The following is a 20,369-nucleotide window of genomic DNA, read 5'->3' as shown; positions in this document are numbered from 1 at the left end:
CTGCTGTAGAGACTGTTATAACATTAATTAATCAGTCTTTTCTGTGGTTTACATCAGGAGGTTTCATTCTGCTGTAGAGACTGTAATAACATTAATTAATCAGGCTTTTCTGTTGTTTTCCTCATGAGGTTTCATTCTGCTGTAGAGACTGTAATAACATTAATTAAACAGTCTTTTCTGTTGTCTAACTCAGGAGGTTTCATTCTGTTGTAGACACTGTTATAACATTAATTAATCAGTCTTTTCTGTTGTTTACCTCATGAGGTTTCATTCTGTTGTAGAGACTGTTATAACATTAATTAAACAGTCTTTTCTGTTGTTTNGTTCTGTTGTAGAGATTGTTATAACATTAATTAATCAATCTTTTCTCTTGTTTACCTCAGGAGGTTTCATTCTGTTGTAGAGATTGTTATAACATTAATTAATCAATCTTTTCTGTTGTTTACCTCAGGAGGTTTCATTCTGCTATTACGTTGACATCTTAATTTGCAGTCTTGGTTTGTCCCTATGCCCCTATATGTTACATAAAATAAATACATTTAATACAGGCTTGGCATCGTTACCTGAACAGCTATATATAACGTTAACTTGCTATGTTTCCTTTAGATGAGGATGGTGCTGTCTATTGGGATTTTGTTTAGATTAAATGTTGCCGGGGTCTTTTTCAACATGTAATGTATTCTAAGTGAATTGCAGCTTCGTACAGCAACCCTTGCATGTAAGTAAGCTCGACGCTATCCTCCAAACCTCCGGGTGTTTAATATTTTGTGTTGTCAATATAATGAAATGTTTCAAATCATCACAAATATGTCATTTCTCACAGAAAGACATATTTGTGACAATTCTGTCTAGTACCGAGGAAACTTAATGTTGAAATCATACGAATTATTTAATAATTTCAGAAATAATGTCAATACGGAAGACCTTTGTGTTGCGATACATTTAGTTTAATTCGTCCGTTTTTTTTATATATTTTATACTTTGTTTCTTTCAATTATACGTGAACAAGCTAGATGTTCCTTTATGAGAAATGACCATGCAATAAAAATATGTAACTGCCAAATGGTTTTTTTTACGTAACATGAGGGATAAACGATTTTCTTCTCTCTCTTATCAAAAGCAATGTAGTCCGGAAATAGCTAATCAATATTATATATAATATATATATACATATAACATTATATGATTATATGACCTAATATGCCATTCAATTGGTTGTTGTTGGATTAATGTTTTATTTTTATCCTTGTATCTAATTTCCAAGAAATACTCGTACAGTGAATAATTATATAAGCGTTGATCAGCATATAGTATATATATATGTGTTCAGCTTACCTCACGCGCTATACGTCTTTCCATGGTTCATGTGATTCAGGAACCGTACCTTAAAAAGATATAGGCAAATCATTATATTTTAATCTTTTTTATTTTTATTTTCATAAGTCAATATTATGCTTTACGTCAAATTTTACAATGCATTTCCCCACAGTACAATGGCTATTAAATTGGCAAGACTGGGATGAGACTCCCAGAATTGTAGAAAGTACATTTTAATAATCAGCGTTGAACTTTACAAGGCTAATAAATTAAAATTGGATACAAATAGGTTGCAACATTTCTAGGGTCGCCAGAAAAATCTATGGTAGGTGGGGATATCTGAAACACGCACTTGTTTTTGCCTAAGCTATATGCCAGTTAGTAGAACTGTTTTTAATATGAACAATTGGTATTGAAAGGGAAGCAACTTTTATCGAGAAAATAGCAGTCTACAGATAACGTTAATTTCCTCTCTGTCTTGTTGATTCTAGAATATATGTTGTCAGGATATAATTGTATATGGTAGACTAAGGTTAAAGAAGTTGAAAATTAAACTTGTTCACAATATGGCAATTAAACGCCGTTTTGGGACCCCTAAACCCTGCTGTCTGCGAAGTGAACTTTAATACCACAAGGCAACACATACCAAAAGTCAAATGTAATCATAACGCACCTTATAACGAAAGTCGAATCACGAATCCCCGTTAATATAAAATTGTACATATATCTCGCCTTTGCAGAAATGCTGCTAAACAACTTGCTGTTTTAAAAGACTGGGAAACAATCTTACAAAGAAAGGAAAAAATGCCAGTTTTAAGTCTTTTATTCTATCAAATTTTAACTATTGTCCACTTGCCTGGCACTTTTGAAGTTCAGGAACGAGCACTTCGTTTTATTTGAAAATGATTATTATGTTTCCCCAGTCATTGATATTCTTAGAAAACACAAACTTGATTTTTTATATATAAAACGTATGAAAGATATGGCCTCTGAGGTTTTTAAAATTTTAATTGAAATTTTTCTATCAATTTTACAAAATCTTGATGAGAGGAAAGAAGTTTTTTACAATCTGAGACAAGATAACCTGGTAAAGATTCCAAAGGTGAACACCTCCACTTATGGTAAGAGATCTTTCCGTTTTGCTGCTTCCCAGGTGTGGAACAGACTACCAAATGAACTTCGATTAGCTGAAAACTATAAGTCGTTTCGTGGGCTGCTCCGCACCTGGAACAAAAATGTCTGCTCATGTGCAGACACCATATAGTGTGAGTTGTCCCCCTTTGGAATCTACCTTCATGTTTTATACTACAACTATTTAATTTCACTGTTGCTTGTGTTATTTAATTTAATATACTTCAGTAATATACTTATTATGTAATTGATATTTATTTTAGATTTGAGCTCCATTATCTAAAAGATCATTACTTTTTTACAATATCATAATTATAGCTGTTTCTATTGATGACTTCGTTGTCTCTTTAATTCACACTATATTAGTGTATATCCTGTACATTTTTACACTTTGCTACATAAGCATATATGTACATTACACTGTTATAGTGTCTTAACTTGTCTTTTGTAACACTTGTGTGACATTCAAGTGTGATATACTATGCTCTACTGTATAATTTGAGCATATCTAATTTGAATTGTTGTCCTGTTTTTATATTTATATATATTCATAAGTACTGTGACCCTTGTTAAATTTTATATATATGTTTTGTCGCAAGAATAGCACTACAGTGCTAAAGTTACTATGTTACATGTATATGTGACGTTAAATAAAGCTTCTTTACTCTTGACCAAAAGTCTAATGGTACGCCAAGTACAATGTTTTATCTCACTTTACGAAACTAAAGATCATGTTACATTTTCTGTAGTATTGTAATAATAGCGCCGATGTTAAAGGCCAAGGTAAGTAACAGATTGCATGTTCATCGAACCCAATCCATACTTAATTACAGGCCATCATAATATGACGCTGCCATAAATGGCGTGTTCACAAACTTACCAAGTCGTTGTGAGCTTGTGTCGTTGGTACATTGTATGGCTGCTATTTTGCCATGATTTGTGATCTTAGGGCGTTTCGGCCGTTTTCGCTACTACATCACATCAAAAAAGTCTCACATCTTCCATCAGAAAAAATAGATTTTTTTCTTTCTATTTTGGTATTTAAATATTTTTCAAACATTTAAAAATGGGACATTTCTCACAGAAACCCTATGTCGTTGACGATTAAGAAACGATCATGAAAACTATTTATCAATCATTCTACCTTAGTCTAATCTTAACAACAAGAGGCCCAAGAGGGCCTGTATCGCTCACCTGAATATTTAAGCAGTCATAGCAAAATATTCTCATTAAATATTATATTGCACTAAAACTATTTCCCTCGCAAACTTTGTTGGCTCCATCTGTTGAAACTACCAGCAAAATAATATTATAAGATTCTATGCTTTTTGATTCTTCTTCAGAAGTTGCTTGACATACTTTTCCCTGTGATCTTGTAAGTAGGTCAATGTCATTTTCCTTCTCAAATTGGTTAGCTCTATTCCAAAAAGCTACCAGCCAAATCTTATGATTCCATTCCTTTTAGTTCTCAAGAACAAATCCATTAAAATGTTGTTGACCTCTGTGACCTCTAAAGTAGGTTGAGGTCATTTTCATTTGCAAACTTTGGTGAGCTCTATCCCGGGAAGTCACCAGCCAAATATTATAATTTTATGCCTTTTAATTCTTCAGAAGAAGCTGTTTGAACTGTTTGACATATTTGAACGCTGTGACCTTGAAAGTAGGTCAAGGTCATTTTCATTCGCAAACTTTGTTTGGCTCTTTCCCAGGAAGCCACCTGCCAAATATTAAGATTTTATAACTACCAGTTCTTCAGAAGAAGTCGTTTAAAGTGTTTGACATATCTGCCTCATGTGACCTTAAAAGAAGGTCAAGGTCATTTTCATTCTCAAACTTTGTTCGGCTCTTTCCTAGGAAGCTACAAGCCAAATATAGAGATTATATACCTTTCAGTTCTTCAGAAGAAGTCGTTTGAAGTGTCTGACACATTTGACTCCTGTGACCTTGAAAGAAGGTCAAGGTCATTTTCATTCTCAAACTTTGTCGGGCTCTATCCAAGGAAGCCATCAATCAAAAATAAAGATTCTATACCTTTCAGTTCTTCAGAAGAAGTCATTTGAAGCTTTTGACATATATGACCCCTGTGACCTTGAAAGTAGGTCAAACTAGTTTTCATTCTCAAACTTTGTTGGGCTCTATCCCAGGAAGCCACCAGCCAAATATAAAGATTATATACCTTTCAGTTCTTCAGAAGAAGTCGTTTGAAGTGTTTGACACATTTGACCCCTGTGACCTTGAAAGAAGGTCAAGGTAATTTTCATTCTCAAACTTTGTTGGGCTCCATCCAAGGAAGCCATCAGCCAAATATGAAGATTCTATACCTTTTAATTCTTCAGAAGAAGTCGTTTGAAGTTTTTGACATATTTGACCCCTGTGACCTTGAAAGTAGGTCAAACTAATTTTCATTCTCAAACTTTGTTGGTCTCTATCCCAGGAAGCCACCAGCCAAATATAAAGATTCTATACCTTTCAGTTCTTCAGAAGAAGTCGTTTGAAGTGTTTGACACATTTGACCCCTGTGACCTTGAAAGTAGGTCAAGGTCATTTTCATTCTCAAACTTTGTTGGGCTCTATCCCAGGAAGCCATCAGCCAAATATGAAGATTCTATACCTTTTAGTTCTTTAGAAGAAGTCGTTTGAAGTTTTTGACATATTTGACCCCTGTGACCTTGAAAACAGGTCAAGGTCATTTTCGTTCTCAAACTTTGTAGGGCTCCTACCAACGAAGCTTTCAGCCAAATATCATGACTCTAGGCCTGTCCGTTCTTCAGAAGAAGTTGTTTAAAGGAAAAGTTGACGTACGAGGACGGACAGACGGACGACGGACGCCGCGCCACGGCATAAGCTCACTTGGCACTTCGTGCCAGGTGAGCTAAAAATGAACGTCGAATTATAATAATATATTTAGACCAATTCACGGTTGTATCTTTGTCCACATCGAGGCTATTCGTGCGATTGTCCCGTTGGAAGGGAAGTAACTGTTTCAGCAATTAATAGATAATATTTTCGGTCATGTTATCGTTCACATTTCGTGACGGAGCTCATTCTAGAATACCTGTTATTGAGGAAAAGAGATGGCAATTGTAAACGAAAAACGTAGCAGTAGTCAACATGGAAAAAACCCAGAAGAGTCTGAAACTTAAAACATAGACACAGAAAACTACTCAAGAAAATTACTCCTTTCATGAAACGGCGAGTGATATGCATGTTTATTTTATAAAACTGGATCCATGATTTCTTTTCTGAGACGGGGTTAATGCAGACCAAAACAAGTTGGGGGGAAAACATAACTAGGTCCTCTCTATTTGTCTGTACTGTAGGTCCTGTATAATCGAACGAGGAATCAGGAACCCCATCTCTTCTCTTGTTGCAGACAAAGATCGTAACAGTTGTTTGTCCTCCTAATCATTGCTCGTCTCCATAGGAGTGTCTAGTTAGTCTGGTCCAGCCCGTAGCACATCTTCCTGTGTCCGGTGTATACGTCCCTGGGTGTATGTACCGTCCAATTTTACCCAGATACTGATGTCAATGGCGATGATGTGGAATCCCAAACTTATTCAATGTAGTTATTGACAATGTTACATTGGGATTTCAAATTATATATATATATATAACACGAATGACATGCCGAGTTTGTGATTTCTTTAATTAATCTGATTTTCTTACAAATCAAAGAAGCATGGAATCAAATAACAATAAAATTCAACATTCAGAACTAAACAATTACTGTTATTAGCTAAATATGGTTTCTTCCTGAATGGAATAACAGATGAAACTCCAGAAAAAACATTTAGTCACAATATAGGTTAAAAGATACTAAAACTGGAAACTTCTGTTGGCAAACACCTATCATAAGTCAATTTCTCATTGTTTTCGATACATCATCAAAGATGCTATATTTAAGTAAAACTTCGTGATATTTTTAATATACCTTCTTTCGGTGGTTTTCTATTTTGTAAAATTTAAATAAGGCTAAATTAAGCCATAAACAGTAATTTCCAAACAGAGTTACTATACAAGGTAATTTGCAGGTTAAAAATATTGCACGTCATACTTTGATTGTTATTGTTTAGAATTCCACTGACGGATAGACGTGGCAGTGATCATTTGACGTGGCAGTGATTTTCATTTGACGTGGCAGTGATCATTTGGTATATATTGCACAACAGAACATGTTATGTACCACAGATGTCGTCGTACAATTGGTCTTCAAACATATCCATTATTTATTGTCAGTTCACATGTTGTTAGCGATAATTGACTGTGTATGGTATGCCACATACCGAGATGGAATCGCCCAGAAGATATTACTGCTGAAAACACTGCTGATTAACTGTTCAATAAAACATCACTAAATAATTTGGTTAATAGATACTTTTCACAATTTCATATCAAATATTTACATTAAAATTAGTTATATAGTCAGGCAGGCCAGTCATGATCACAATACATCGGAAAACCGGTATATTGCAATACAGAGGCATATCAAATCATATCAGCAAGTACAGAATTGAAATATTGTTGTATCGCAACTTTTCAAAAGCTCATTTTCATGTATTTATTTGCTATGTGTTTTAGATTGGAAGCAGGCTATTAAAAGTAGTGGGAATCAGCTGAAATTTCAAAAAATTAAAAAATTCCATATCAGTTAGTTTGATAACCAATAATACTATGATATAATAATATTGGGATACATGACACAACAATATCTCTTCTGTATTGCAATGCACTGTTATACACTCCAGGCATATTGTGACACCCCTATAGTCTGGCCACTAGTTATTTTATCTGGGTTATACTATATATATATTGTATGATACTGTGATGACTAGACGGACGATGCCTGACCCAGTAGCGAGATGAAACGTACTTACACAACACCTATATGTATATGCATTCTATAAACTGACACATAATGTATAAATACATGAATTTCTGGGCGATCCCACCTCACTGTGTCCTATATAGTTACATTGTTTATACATAACTTTAATCTTTGCTGTATTTCCTTAACACCAACATATTGCCTTCACATTTAAAAAAATGAAAATAAAAATGCAATCTTGCAATATTAAAAACTCACAAACTCTGGTAATAGAGGTCAGTGTATTAACATCGATGACCCTTGAGGAAAACGTTGTTTGAAAACAACGGGCAATGCTCAAGAACTGTTAATGATTGATCCAAAATTTTCAAATCGCGAGTACAAATTCTTATAAAGTCGTTTGTTTTTTTCTTTTAGTCCACTCCTCCTGGTACTGTTTTCCAGAAGTCGTCAGAATACAATACTAAAGTATTAAATTTGTTCATAAAATCAGATCCTCTGAATATCTTTAAAACATCATACCAGGTGCTATGACTATGTACTTGTAGAATCCATTCAGTGATATATAAGTTACCTTGGGATATTATACACACTCGCCGACAACAATAATATAAGTAACGAGAATCAAGTATGCACGGACAAGAATGATGACGATGATTGTATTAATGATCAAGATGAAGATGACTTGCTGTTACAGTAAAATGTTTCTCAGTATAACACGATGGTTAGACATGTCTACTGAATGTCTGAACGATGAATATTAAAGTTTACTATACATGTATTTAAAACCACATTTGTGTTATTTACATTGGGAAAAGCTGCTAAAACACAAGTACTACATGTAAACAAACACATAAAATTTACATACAATTATATTACAGGCCCCCACAACCTGTTCCAATGGAAGAGTGCTTCTGTTTTGATTGGGACGTCAACATATAGTCGCATATATTCTAAAACATCAAGCTGGCACACTTCTTTCAGAACATTGTTTCCACCCAGTAAAAGACTGGTTACACAAGCACAGTAACCACATTCAACTTAAGGTTGTTAAATAGAAATGTACAACCCTATTGATTCTGTACAATCATCCTGGCACTACACCAAGGATAATTAAGCCTTTGTTAATACACAGGTGCCTGATTATAAACATAGTTACTTTTATTAAACAAAAGTTCAGGAATATGAATAATGTATCAAAATTTCTACTTATATTTATGGAATGAATCTTGAGAAGCACTTGGCCATGGTAAAAATAAAGTTCAATTTTTTTTGTAATAACTATGTATAAGGTATATATTTCCCCAATGTTTATTATTATGACAGTTGCCTGAACCAACCAAATGTCCTAATTTTCAAACCAATATTTGATTTTATATGCAATTAACTCATTCACCCCTGAAATTTCATAATGAACTATTCCAACCTTTGAATTGGAAGAGTTCAAATGCTTCTTCAGGGGTGAATGAATTAAGAATGAAAAAAAATGCAATCAATCTGTTTGTTCCTTTTCAAACCAACCATTATTTCAGCAAAGAAAACATAAGGCATTTTTTTTCTACGCATGAGTTAAGTTGTCTTCCTTATAAGGCACAGCAAACATCCGCATACATATCACTAAGCTTACCTAAAGGCTCGTCACACTAAACCTTCTAGCATTTCTCATCTCCTAGTCTAACAACCAAATACTTCATGCTCCTACGGTAATCCTATCACAAGTGGACACATTTTGATCTTTACATGTTTAATTTTCAACACTGGTTTTTATGGGATCAAGTTAATTTCTGCGGTTTTGGCACAAATTTTCAGGTGTTGTCTGCTGTCGGTGAAATAAATACATTAGTACATATGGGAGCCTCACTCTTTTTACTTCCAAGGATTTCCGCTTACTTTCATGTATTTCACTTTTACTTAGTTGCATGCCATTCAAGGTTTATTTAGAGCTGTAAAGTATTTTAACCTTTTGAGATGCCTATGTGATGGGTTGGATAGTTATATCAAAGTTAATGTGTTTACACTTGATGAATTTCTACAATGAAGATTTTAGAAGGAAAAGCAATACTTCTTACATCAGATAGTAGAAATACATGAAGTACAGCTGTGTGTGTGTGTGTGAAACAAACCGGGGTTCAGCAGAAATGATTCAAATCTACTAAAATGTGTTGCAGAGGTAAAGTGTGTCGTGAAAATTAAGCCAAAACACATTGTTTTAATGTCGTACATTTGTAGAATACATAATTACATCAGCTCATACACATTTATACAACACACGGTTCATCATGTCGACATTAAAACATATACTATTAAATTCCCTCGCTCTACAAACACACCTCCTGATAGTGCTGGTTTAAAACTAAGATATATGGGACTTGAAAATAACTTGTTGTGATCATTTAAAATATCTAACATAAAAATACACAGTGACAACAAAAATGTGTCAAAAGTCACCAACCACATATACTTGAGCAGAAAAGATCCATTCCGTCTTCAAATCATTTACATCAAAATCTACATACAGGTCATGACACAAGTATGATTTTCTTTTTTTAATTCAATTAGCAGGCGTTAGTCAAATGAACATGTAAGCAAGACAAATGACCAATACTGCGTTGTAATTATTATTCAATTCATAATTCGTTTCTATCCTCTATTAAAAATCCCTGTTCCACTGTACTGTTTTTTTCGTATAATAATAATACAAAAGCTCCCCTTCATTAACCTTTGGATATAATTACAGCACATTACCAGGTAGCTCCATCAGTTCTAGTGATAGTATAACGATTTGAAATCCTGTGTTCAAATCACGGTCTAGCCTGTTACGTTTTATTTTGTTTAGGTCAGTTTCATTATATTTTTCAATAAAAGTCCTGCAATGTATTTTTCTTTTCAGAAATGATTTATCAAAGCTATATTCTAGCTGAGAAAAAAAGTGTCTGATGCGCAGTTAGTGTTTTGCAGTGGTACGGGGATTCTTAAATTGGAAATTATTTTTAGAACTGAAAAATTATTACTGTTCAAAATATCTCCCAAGGTTTTTTTATTAAGTCAATGGCCATTTTTAATGAAACATGAAAAAAACACCAACTTATACTGTTTTCTGAGTGACATTATATGCAAGCGAATAATGATGACATGAATCTATTTCTACTCTACTTCTAAAAATATCTCAATCAGGATGCTTAAGAAAGAAAACTGGATTTCTCTTTTGACTTGTTCCTGCTGGGTAACTTTTTAACCGGACAATAACGTTAACACCTATTCAGTTCCTGTTTTGTTTATCTTGGACTAACTAATAATAGCTTGTCAATAAATGCAACCAAAAATTATTCAGAAAAATTTCAGGGACTAAATTTTCCTGGGGCCTGAATCATGTAGACCAGATAGGAAACAGCTACCAAATACATTTGTTCCACATAACCAGTCCTAATATGAGGGTTACCTCCCTTTATACGGTATTATCTAGGATCAAGATTGATTTTCTTTTTTCCTTTATATGACCCTTAAAGATGTGTAAAGCTAAAATGTATAAAAACATGCTGTGTTTCTATCGTTGTGTAACTGGTGTATCATTCCTTTTAGGAAAGTCCCTAGGCGTTGAGACTAGAAGTGGTACACAATCAGCGTACTCTCAAGCTTGTGGAGATTGCTTGCACGCTTACTTCATCTCAACCTTTGCATAATTTCTTACAACTCCTATCCCATGTCACATTCAAATCACGGGGCTTTTGTTTCTTCATTTCCAACTTGAATCGTCAGTGCCACTTTACTGTAATTAAAACCACTTCACAACACATGTACCTGCAGTCCACCTATATGTCAATCAAAAGCACTGTGATTCACATCGATCTTTCCTAAGCACACAGCCTAACTTGTTTACAGAATAATCTTCAGTAGCGTCACCACTGAGATGAGTGCCAGTGATCCTAAAGATGTCATCTGCACTGACCCATTGAGGGCGCCAGCCTCTGAAACAAAAGAAACTAGACATTACACCACTGTTGTCCAATGCCAACAAATGCGTAGTCATTCGGATGAGTACAGCAGGACGGAAAAATATACGCCCGTCCCATTCCAGTGTGACATAAAATCCTTCTGATGCATTATTGCATCTAAATGTATAAAAATATGTCAATGTAAGGAGAAGAAACAACATTTGTACTGTATAACTCAGGAAAGTTGAGAACTATTCCAGGAATGTAGTGAAAAGAGAAAACATAGTGAACCAACTCATCTACGAAAATAAAATAAACCTATTTAACTACATTTGTAAAAGCCTTTTTCTTGCAGGTCTACTAAACGGCAAGACTATGTCGCAACTCATAAGCATCAGTAAACATGATCACCAAAATATTTGAGGTGATTTTACAAAAGAGCCCATCCTGGTGTATATTTATTTGATCTAGATTGCCAATGCGAGTCAAAACCAAAAGCGGAAGATTTCAGTAAAACTATCGACGAAAACCTATTCTGGTTTAGTTATACTTGCTGTTTGAACTTACTTCGCAACAGCTTGAGCTGGTGTTCCTTCTGAAAGTCGCCAGCTGTTGTGTCCTTGATCTTGATGAAGTACGTGTCATCGAAGTGCTCCTGCTGCAGGTTCTTGACTTCCAGCGAACTCCAGACACTGTTTACGCCATTGCTCTGGAAATAAAAATAACAGCACAGGATAAAATAACAACATCATCTGCAGTTGATTTCAGTTTCTGAAATAAAATCATTACTTGTCACATTGTCAAGTCTCTTTGATATTTCTTTTTACTGTAACTAAAATGGCTATTGAACATGAAGGAGTGGGTGATTCAGACATGTTACAGGATACAGATACGGACTAAATTGACACCTGTAACAGTAAAAGCAAAATGTGGAAAATACTTCGTAAATGTTCAGATATGAGCAATGTGCATATTTGTCAAATAAATCATATTTGTTGAAAACCTCTGATGGCTAAAACTCTTTAAATTTAGCTGCAACTGGTCCTTCCTTGCAAGTGAGGTCATTCCCTATGACCTTACATTATTCTCTGTAGATATATATTTACCATACAAGTGCGGTAATTCCCTATGACCTTACATTATCCTCTGTAGATACATATTTACCATACAAGTGAGGTCATACCCTATGACCCTTACATTATCTTCTGTAGATATATATTTACCATACAAGTGAGGTCATACCCTATGATCTTACAATGTCCTCTGTAGATACATATTTACCATACAAGTGAGGTCATACCCTATGATCTTACATTATCCTCTGTAGATACATATTTACCATACAATTGAAGTCATACCCTATGACCTTACAATGTCCTCTGTAGATATACCCTGTAAAGTTATACCCTATGACCTTACATTATTCTCTGTAGATATATATTTACCATACAAGTGAGGTCATACCCTATGATCTTACAATGTCCTCTGTAGATATATATTTACCATACAAGTGAGGTCATACCCTATGATCTTACATTATCCTCTGTAGATACATATTTACCATACAAGTGAGGTCATACCCTATGATCTTACATTATCCTCTGTAGATATATATTTACCATACAAGTGAGGTCATACCCTATGATCTTACATTATCCTCTGTAGATACATATTTACCATACAAGTGAGGTCATACCCTATGATCTTACATTATCCTCTGTAGATATATATTTACCATACAAGTGAGGTCATACCCTATGATCTTACAATGTCCTCTGTAGATACATATTTACCATACAAGTGAGGTCATACCCTATGACCTTACATTATCCTCTGTAGATATATATTTACCATACAAGTGAGGTCATACCCTATGATCTTACATTATCCTCTGTAGATATATATTTACCATACAAGTGAGGTCATACCCTATGATCTTACAATGTCCTCTGTAGATATATATTTACCATACAAGTGAGGTCATACCCTATGATCTTACATTATCCTCTGTAGATATATATTTACCATACAAGTGAGGTCATACCCTATGATCTTACATTATCCTCTGTAGATATATATTTACCATACAAGTGAGGTCATACCCTATGATCTTACATTATCCTCTGTAGATATATATTTACCATACAAGTGAGGTCATACCCTATGATCTTACATTATCCTCTGTAGATATATATTTACCATACAAGTGAGGTCATACCCTATGATCTTACATTATCCTCTGTAGATATATATTTACCATACAAGTGAGGTCATACCCTATGATCTTACATTATCCTCTGTAGATATATATTTACCATACAAGTGAGGTCATACCCTATGATCTTACATTATCCTCTGTAGATATATATTTACCATACAAGTGAGGTCATACCCTATGATCTTACAATGTCCTCTGTAGATATATATTTACCATACAAGTGAGGTCATACCCTATGATCTTACAATGTCCTCTGTAGATATATATTTACCATACAAGTGAGGTCATACCCTATGATCTTACATTATCCTCTGTAGATATATATTTACCATACAAGTGAGGTCATACCCTATGATCTTACATTATCCTCTGTAGATATATATTTACCATACAAGTGAGGTCATACCCTATGATCTTACATTATCCTCTGTAGATATATATTTACCATACAAGTGAGGTCATACCCTATGATCTTACATTATCCTCTGTAGATATATATTTACCATACAAGTGAGGTCATACCCTATGATCTTACATTATCCTCTGTAGATATATATTTACCATACAAGTGAGGTCATACCCTATGATCTTACATTATCCTCTGTAGATATATATTTACCATACAAGTGAGGTCATACCCTATGATCTTACATTATCCTCTGTAGATATATATTTACCATACAAGTGAGGTCATACCCTATGATCTTACAATGTCCTCTGTAGATACATATTTACCATACAAGTGAGGTCATACCCTATGACCTTACATTATTCTCTGTAGATATATATTTACCATACAAGTGAGGTCATACCCTATGATCTTACATTATCCTCTGTAGATATATATTTACCATACAAGTGAGGTCATACCCTATGATCTTACATTATCCTCTGTAGATACATATTTACCATACAAGTGAGGTCATACCCTATGATCTTACATTATCCTCTGTAGATATATATTTACCATACAAGTGAGGTCATACCCTATGATCTTACATTATCCTCTGTAGATACATATTTACCATACAAGTGAGGTCATACCCTATGATCTTACATTATCCTCTGTAGATATATATTTACCATACAAGTGAGGTCATACCCTATGATCTTACATTATCCTCTGTAGATACATATTTACCATACAAGTGAGGTCATACCCTATGATCTTACATTATCCTCTGTAGATATATATTTACCATACAAGTGAGGTCATACCCTATGATCTTACATTATCCTCTGTAGATACATATTTACCATACAAGTGAGGTCATACCCTATGATCTTACATTATCCTCTGTAGATATATATTTACCATACAAGTGAGGTCATACCCTATGATCTTACATTATCCTCTGTAGATACATATTTACCATACAAGTGAGGTCATACCCTATGATCTTACATTATCCTCTGTAGATATATATTTACCATACAAGTGAGGTCATACCCTATGATCTTACAATGTCCTCTGTAGATACATATTTACCATACAAGTGAGGTCATACCCTATGACCTTACATTATTCTCTGTAGATATATATTTACCATACAAGTGAGGTCATACCCTATGATCTTACATTATCCTCTGTAGATATATATTTACCATACAATTGAGGTCATACCCTATGATCTTACAATGTCCTCTGTAGATATACTCTGTTAAGTTATACCCTATGATGTTATGCTCTGTATATATATATATTTACCATACAGCTAAGGTCATATCCCATGACCTTAGTTCCTCCATGCTCAAAGTTTTGATTCGTTGTTCCCGACTTCCAAACGACCTTCTTACAGGTCACATCAGCAGCCACTACCGTACAGTTCATCACTGCCCGGCCATCATTCAATCGTGCTTTTGTGGTTGAACACGTGATTTCTGGTTCAACTGTAATTAAAAAGGTTGTTTTTTTCAACTTCTTTGATTATCAGAAATGTTCAACACTTGCATCCAAGACAATCTTTGACTGTATAGTGATCGTCTCCCCTACCTCAATACCTTATACTGAAGTCACAATTACAACCAATAAAATGCTGAGGATTATAGACCGATTGTACTAAAATATTGATTTACTTTTTTGTATAGTACACTCATTGATCAAATTTCCTTAGAAACTGGTCAAGATTGATTTAGCTATGGTGCAGAAACCATTGATATATCATTCTTCTATTAGTTATGCAAATATTTTGCTTATTATCAAACTTGACCATGAAGTCATTTAAGCACACAAACAAAAGCGTGACCAAAGGAAGGACAGATGGACATTGTGATTACAATAAATCCTCACCTACCCACCTTCCTTCAGTGCGAGAATTAACTGCAACATTGTTAGCATTACATGAGGCATGGACAGGTGGTTTTTTATCTCTTTAAAAACCAGTGAAGTATTTTCTCTATTTTTTATATTTCTTATTGAATGGGTGAGCATACCCCGTTTACAGATTGGAAATATTTTTGCTGGCCTTGTACAGCCAATACAAGTATAAAACATATTACATCAATACAACCCTAGGCCCAGTGCAACTTGACATATCCTCACACAAGCTGTTACACACAAGCGACATTTCATACATAACTGATATAATACAGAGATTTTTGTTCAAATAAAAAAATATCTAAACTTTTCACACAATGAAACACGCTAAATTACAGATACTTCACCTTTTTCCTTAAAGTGGAAAGATTTTGTTCTGAACAATCTGCAACCTAGCTTGGGGAACACTAGCTCTATAGCCCGAGTGTACATTTTCACTGATGGACATTTAGGGCTAGTGACGTCGCATGTGTCGCCTTCAAACTTTCAATGTTGCGACCATTCAATCTCCAATATGTAAATATCTGTGATCATGACAACAGGGAAGTTGAAGACTTTAGGTGTATATATAAGAAGGTTAATTTAGTTATCGACTATATATATAGCTACATATACTCCTACTGGTACCATGAAATCATGAATATTTTTATCAACTTACCTTCTTCAATCCTCAGCTGAAAGACCAATGTATGTTCGCTGAATTCTTGGCGAGGAACCTTGACATTACAAGCCAGGTTCGTGTCTGCTGTTGTCAGATTGAAGGTGGCAACCTGTTCCTTGCTGATTTCCTGTCCATTCAGCATTAAAGTGTACTTAGGTTCAGGGTAGCCATTTTCAGCAACACATGACATGGTATAAGTTCCACTGAGCAACTTAACACCAGTTGTAGATGAATGTGTGCCTCCTTCTTCATGGATTAATTTCATTTCTTTGCCATCAGAAGTCTTGACCAGAATCAACTCTACTGGGCCAACATCTGTGGAAATATAGGGAATTGTGAAGACATTTATAAAATCAATGTAAAAACTTCAAATCACTGGACTTTGGTTGAAATGATCATGATGTATTCAAATGCATCAGCAAATACATCAGAAACTCCAGTTGGAATAAACCTCCTGATAGTAATCTATTCCGCTGTTTCAAGAGATTTAACTGCCTTTACAATTATGAGCATAAAACCTATGTTGATTTCCTTGCATTCATTCAAACTCCTGAAAAAGTAACAATTTATGAGACTCAGCTGTTCTGTATGTTATTTTCAATCATACTACTACTTCTTCTACTAATAAAAATGATAAAATTCTTAATTTAAAGATGACCACATGTAAAGTATTAAACTAATATGCGCTCTCAACACATATTAAATACCCCAGCCAGCACACATATTCCACACTTCATGTTCATGCATCACTTGATACCATGGCCACCCGACGAGTATTTACCGGTACCAGACCTATCTGTTACAATATGTATCTACCAAGAAGTATGAGTATTTACCGGTACCAGACCTATCTGTTACAATATGTATCTACCAAGAGGTACAAGTATTTACCGGTACCAGACCTATCTGTTACAATATGTATAGATGATCTACCAAGAGATACAAGTATTTACCAGTACCAGACCTGTCTGTTACACTGTTACAATATGTATAGATGATCTACCAAGAGGTACAAGTATTTACCAGTACCAGACCTATCTGTTACAATATGTATCTACCAAGAGGTACAAGTACTTACCGGTACCAGACCTGTCTGTTACAGTATTATCTACCAAGAGGTACATGTACTTACCGGTACCACGCCTATTTGTTACAATATGTATCTACCAAGAGGTACGAGTACTTACCGGTACCACACCTATCTGTTACAATATGTATCTACCAAGAGGTGCAAGTACTTACCGGTACCACACCTATCTGTTACAATATGTATAGATGATCTACCAAGAGTTACAAGTATTTACCAGTACCAGACCTGTCTGTTACAGTATTATCTACCAAGAGGTACATGTACTTACCAGTACCAGACCTGTCTGTTACAGTATTATCTACCAAGAGGTACATGTACTTACCAGTACCAGACCTGTCTGTTACAATATGTATCTACCAAGAGGTACAAGTATTTACCAGTACCAGACCTGTCTGTTACAATATGTATCTACCAAGAGGTACAAGTATTTACCAGTACCAGACCTGTCTGTTACAATATGTATAGATGATCTACCAAGAGGTACAAGTATTTACCAGCAGCGGGTTTGACACTCAACGTCATGTTCCTGATGTACTTCTTTTCGTTATCGGGTCCAGTTTGAGTTAAACACTGCCACAAACCAGAGTCAGATACCTTTAGACCTGTTAAAAACAAATGACACATAGGAAATCATATAATCTCTATAACCCCATATATATACATCTATATGATGAGATAATCTCACTAATCCCATATATACATCAATATATGGTTAGATAATCTCTATAACCCCATATATATACATCTATATGATGAGATAATCTCACTAATCCCATATATACATCAATATATGGTTAGATAATCTCTATAACCCCATATATATACATCTATATGATGAGATAATCTCACTAATCCCATATATACATCAATATATGGTTAGATAATCTCTATAACCCCATATATATACATCTATATGATGAGATAATCTCACTAATCCCATATATACATCAATATATGGTTAGATAATCTCTATAACCCCATATATATACATCTATATGATGAGATAATCTCACTAATCCCATATATACATCAATATATGGTTAGATAATCTCATAAACCCCATATATATACATCTATATTATTAGATAATCTCACTAATCCCATACATACATCTATACGATAAGATAATCTCACTTATCTGTTACAGATTATCTAATCATATAGATGTATGTATGGGATTAGTGAGATTATCTAATCATATAGATGTATGTATGGGATTAGTGAGATTATCTAACAAATCCCATATATACATCTATATGATTAGATAATCTACTTGTGAGCAGGTATTGATTGTTACGTCATTGGTTTGTGAGAGTAACGTCATCAATTTTTGAGAAAACGACATAATATTCTCACACAAACCAATGACATAACAATCAATACCTGCTCACAAGAGAAGATAACTCTGCAATACGCAAAGACGAAATAGAATGTCTTGGTGTACTTATATAGTGAGGTGACGATGAGGAGCCCATGCTCCTGTATTTCTCAATGGATGACCCTAAATCATATTCCAAGTAGCTATTTTATGAGCCAACCAATCAAATATTACTCTTCATAAATGTTTCATCAAGATCGACATGAAATTATTTCACATGTATCTGCTGTAAATGCAGTACCATTGGTTTGACTTGATCTAGATCTATACACCAGTGTTCATGTGACATTTCATGGCTAATGAACAGTATTATTCTTATTGAATATAAAATAATGGGGTCTGTCACTCTCACCTGACGAACTTCACATAATCAGTCTACTTCATTATGATAATTCATATGTTTAATAATTCTAAGATTGTACCTTTTCAGAAAATTTAAAGGAATTGAACTTGGGTCTTAATTGATCATTTCCTCAAATAAGGATTTCATTGAATTGGTTGTGTCCCAAGGCAAGTGTAGAGAGTTACATGCATATATATAAAAAGCAATATTTCCTTCAAGAATTATTGCATGGAAACTATTTGTAGAGAAGACTATGATGCCATCCAAGTAATTCCTGTTTGTCACCTTTGCTTCAGAGGAGACACAAACACGAGGGTTGGCTGTAGTGTCTAACTGAGTTTGGTTTGGTTTGTTTGTGTTTTACGTCCTATTAACATGTACAGCTATGGTCATTTAAGGACGTGCCAGGTTTTGATGGTGGAGGAAAGCCAGAGTTCGCCAGAGAAAAAACACCGACCGACAGCCAGTAGTACCTGACAACTACCCCACGTAGGCCTCAAACCCGTGACCCAGTGGTGGAGGGCTAGTGCTAGCAGAATGTCAGACGCCTTAACCACCGCGGCCCCGTCTAACTGAGTTTTTTTTGAAGCACTAGTATATACGTATAGTAGTACTTGTCTTAGAATGGAGGTCCAGCTCATGACCAGTGAGTTCTACAAATAGGTCCAGAGGTAGCTGTTGTCTTATAAATTTCTAGTAAGCATCTCTATGGGTTTTTTCCGATATGTACAGTAATACTCTAGCCAGGAACATTTCTTAGCTTTACCCATGGCCAGTAGTTAAATTTCTATGGAGAAATTAAAATCAAAGAAAAAACCCATAGATAAGATGTTTTGTACAACTGAAGCTTGATCAGGCTGCTTAATTAATAACAGAAAAATATATGCAGACTTACTTGTAATATTGTAATGGAAATAGGCCCAACCATTCTTTGTTTCCAATTTCATAGAATAAGATGCTCCTGGATATTGATCTTTTGCCTTAGCGTCAATATTCCTGTATACCACGACATCACCTGGCTGCTTCATTAATATATGTGCAACACCACCTATTAATTTTTCCACTCTCAATTTGGGATCACACGTTATCATCAGGAGATCGCCTGCAACCAGATCCATATGTTCCGTTTCTGCTTTGGAGGATTCTGAAAAGATAAA

At 34.7% G+C, this 20,369-nt stretch overlaps 1 protein-coding gene across 1 annotated transcript; it reads right to left on the bottom strand.

Annotated features, from left to right (window-relative positions):
* Window positions 1-6,077: 6,077 nt before the first annotated feature.
* Window positions 6,078-20,356, bottom strand: LOC110456511. The gene is made up of 6 exons (XM_021507301.1): window positions 20,108-20,356; window positions 17,986-18,093; window positions 16,399-16,716; window positions 15,132-15,313; window positions 11,773-11,914; window positions 6,078-11,238 (listed from the first exon to the last, which is right to left on the bottom strand). Exons 1-6 carry the CDS (start codon window positions 20,328-20,330, stop codon window positions 11,147-11,149), a joined length of 1,065 nt encoding a protein of 354 aa, XP_021362976.1. The 5' UTR covers window positions 20,331-20,356; the 3' UTR covers window positions 6,078-11,146.
* Between the last annotated feature and the right edge of the window lie 13 nt (window positions 20,357-20,369).

Source organism: Mizuhopecten yessoensis, unplaced genomic scaffold (genome assembly GCF_002113885.1).
Source record: "Mizuhopecten yessoensis strain PY_sf001 unplaced genomic scaffold, ASM211388v2 scaffold8769, whole genome shotgun sequence".
Taxonomy (NCBI): Eukaryota; Metazoa; Mollusca; class Bivalvia; order Pectinida; family Pectinidae; genus Mizuhopecten; species Mizuhopecten yessoensis.
This window is presented reverse-complemented; position numbering and strand designations above follow the sequence as displayed.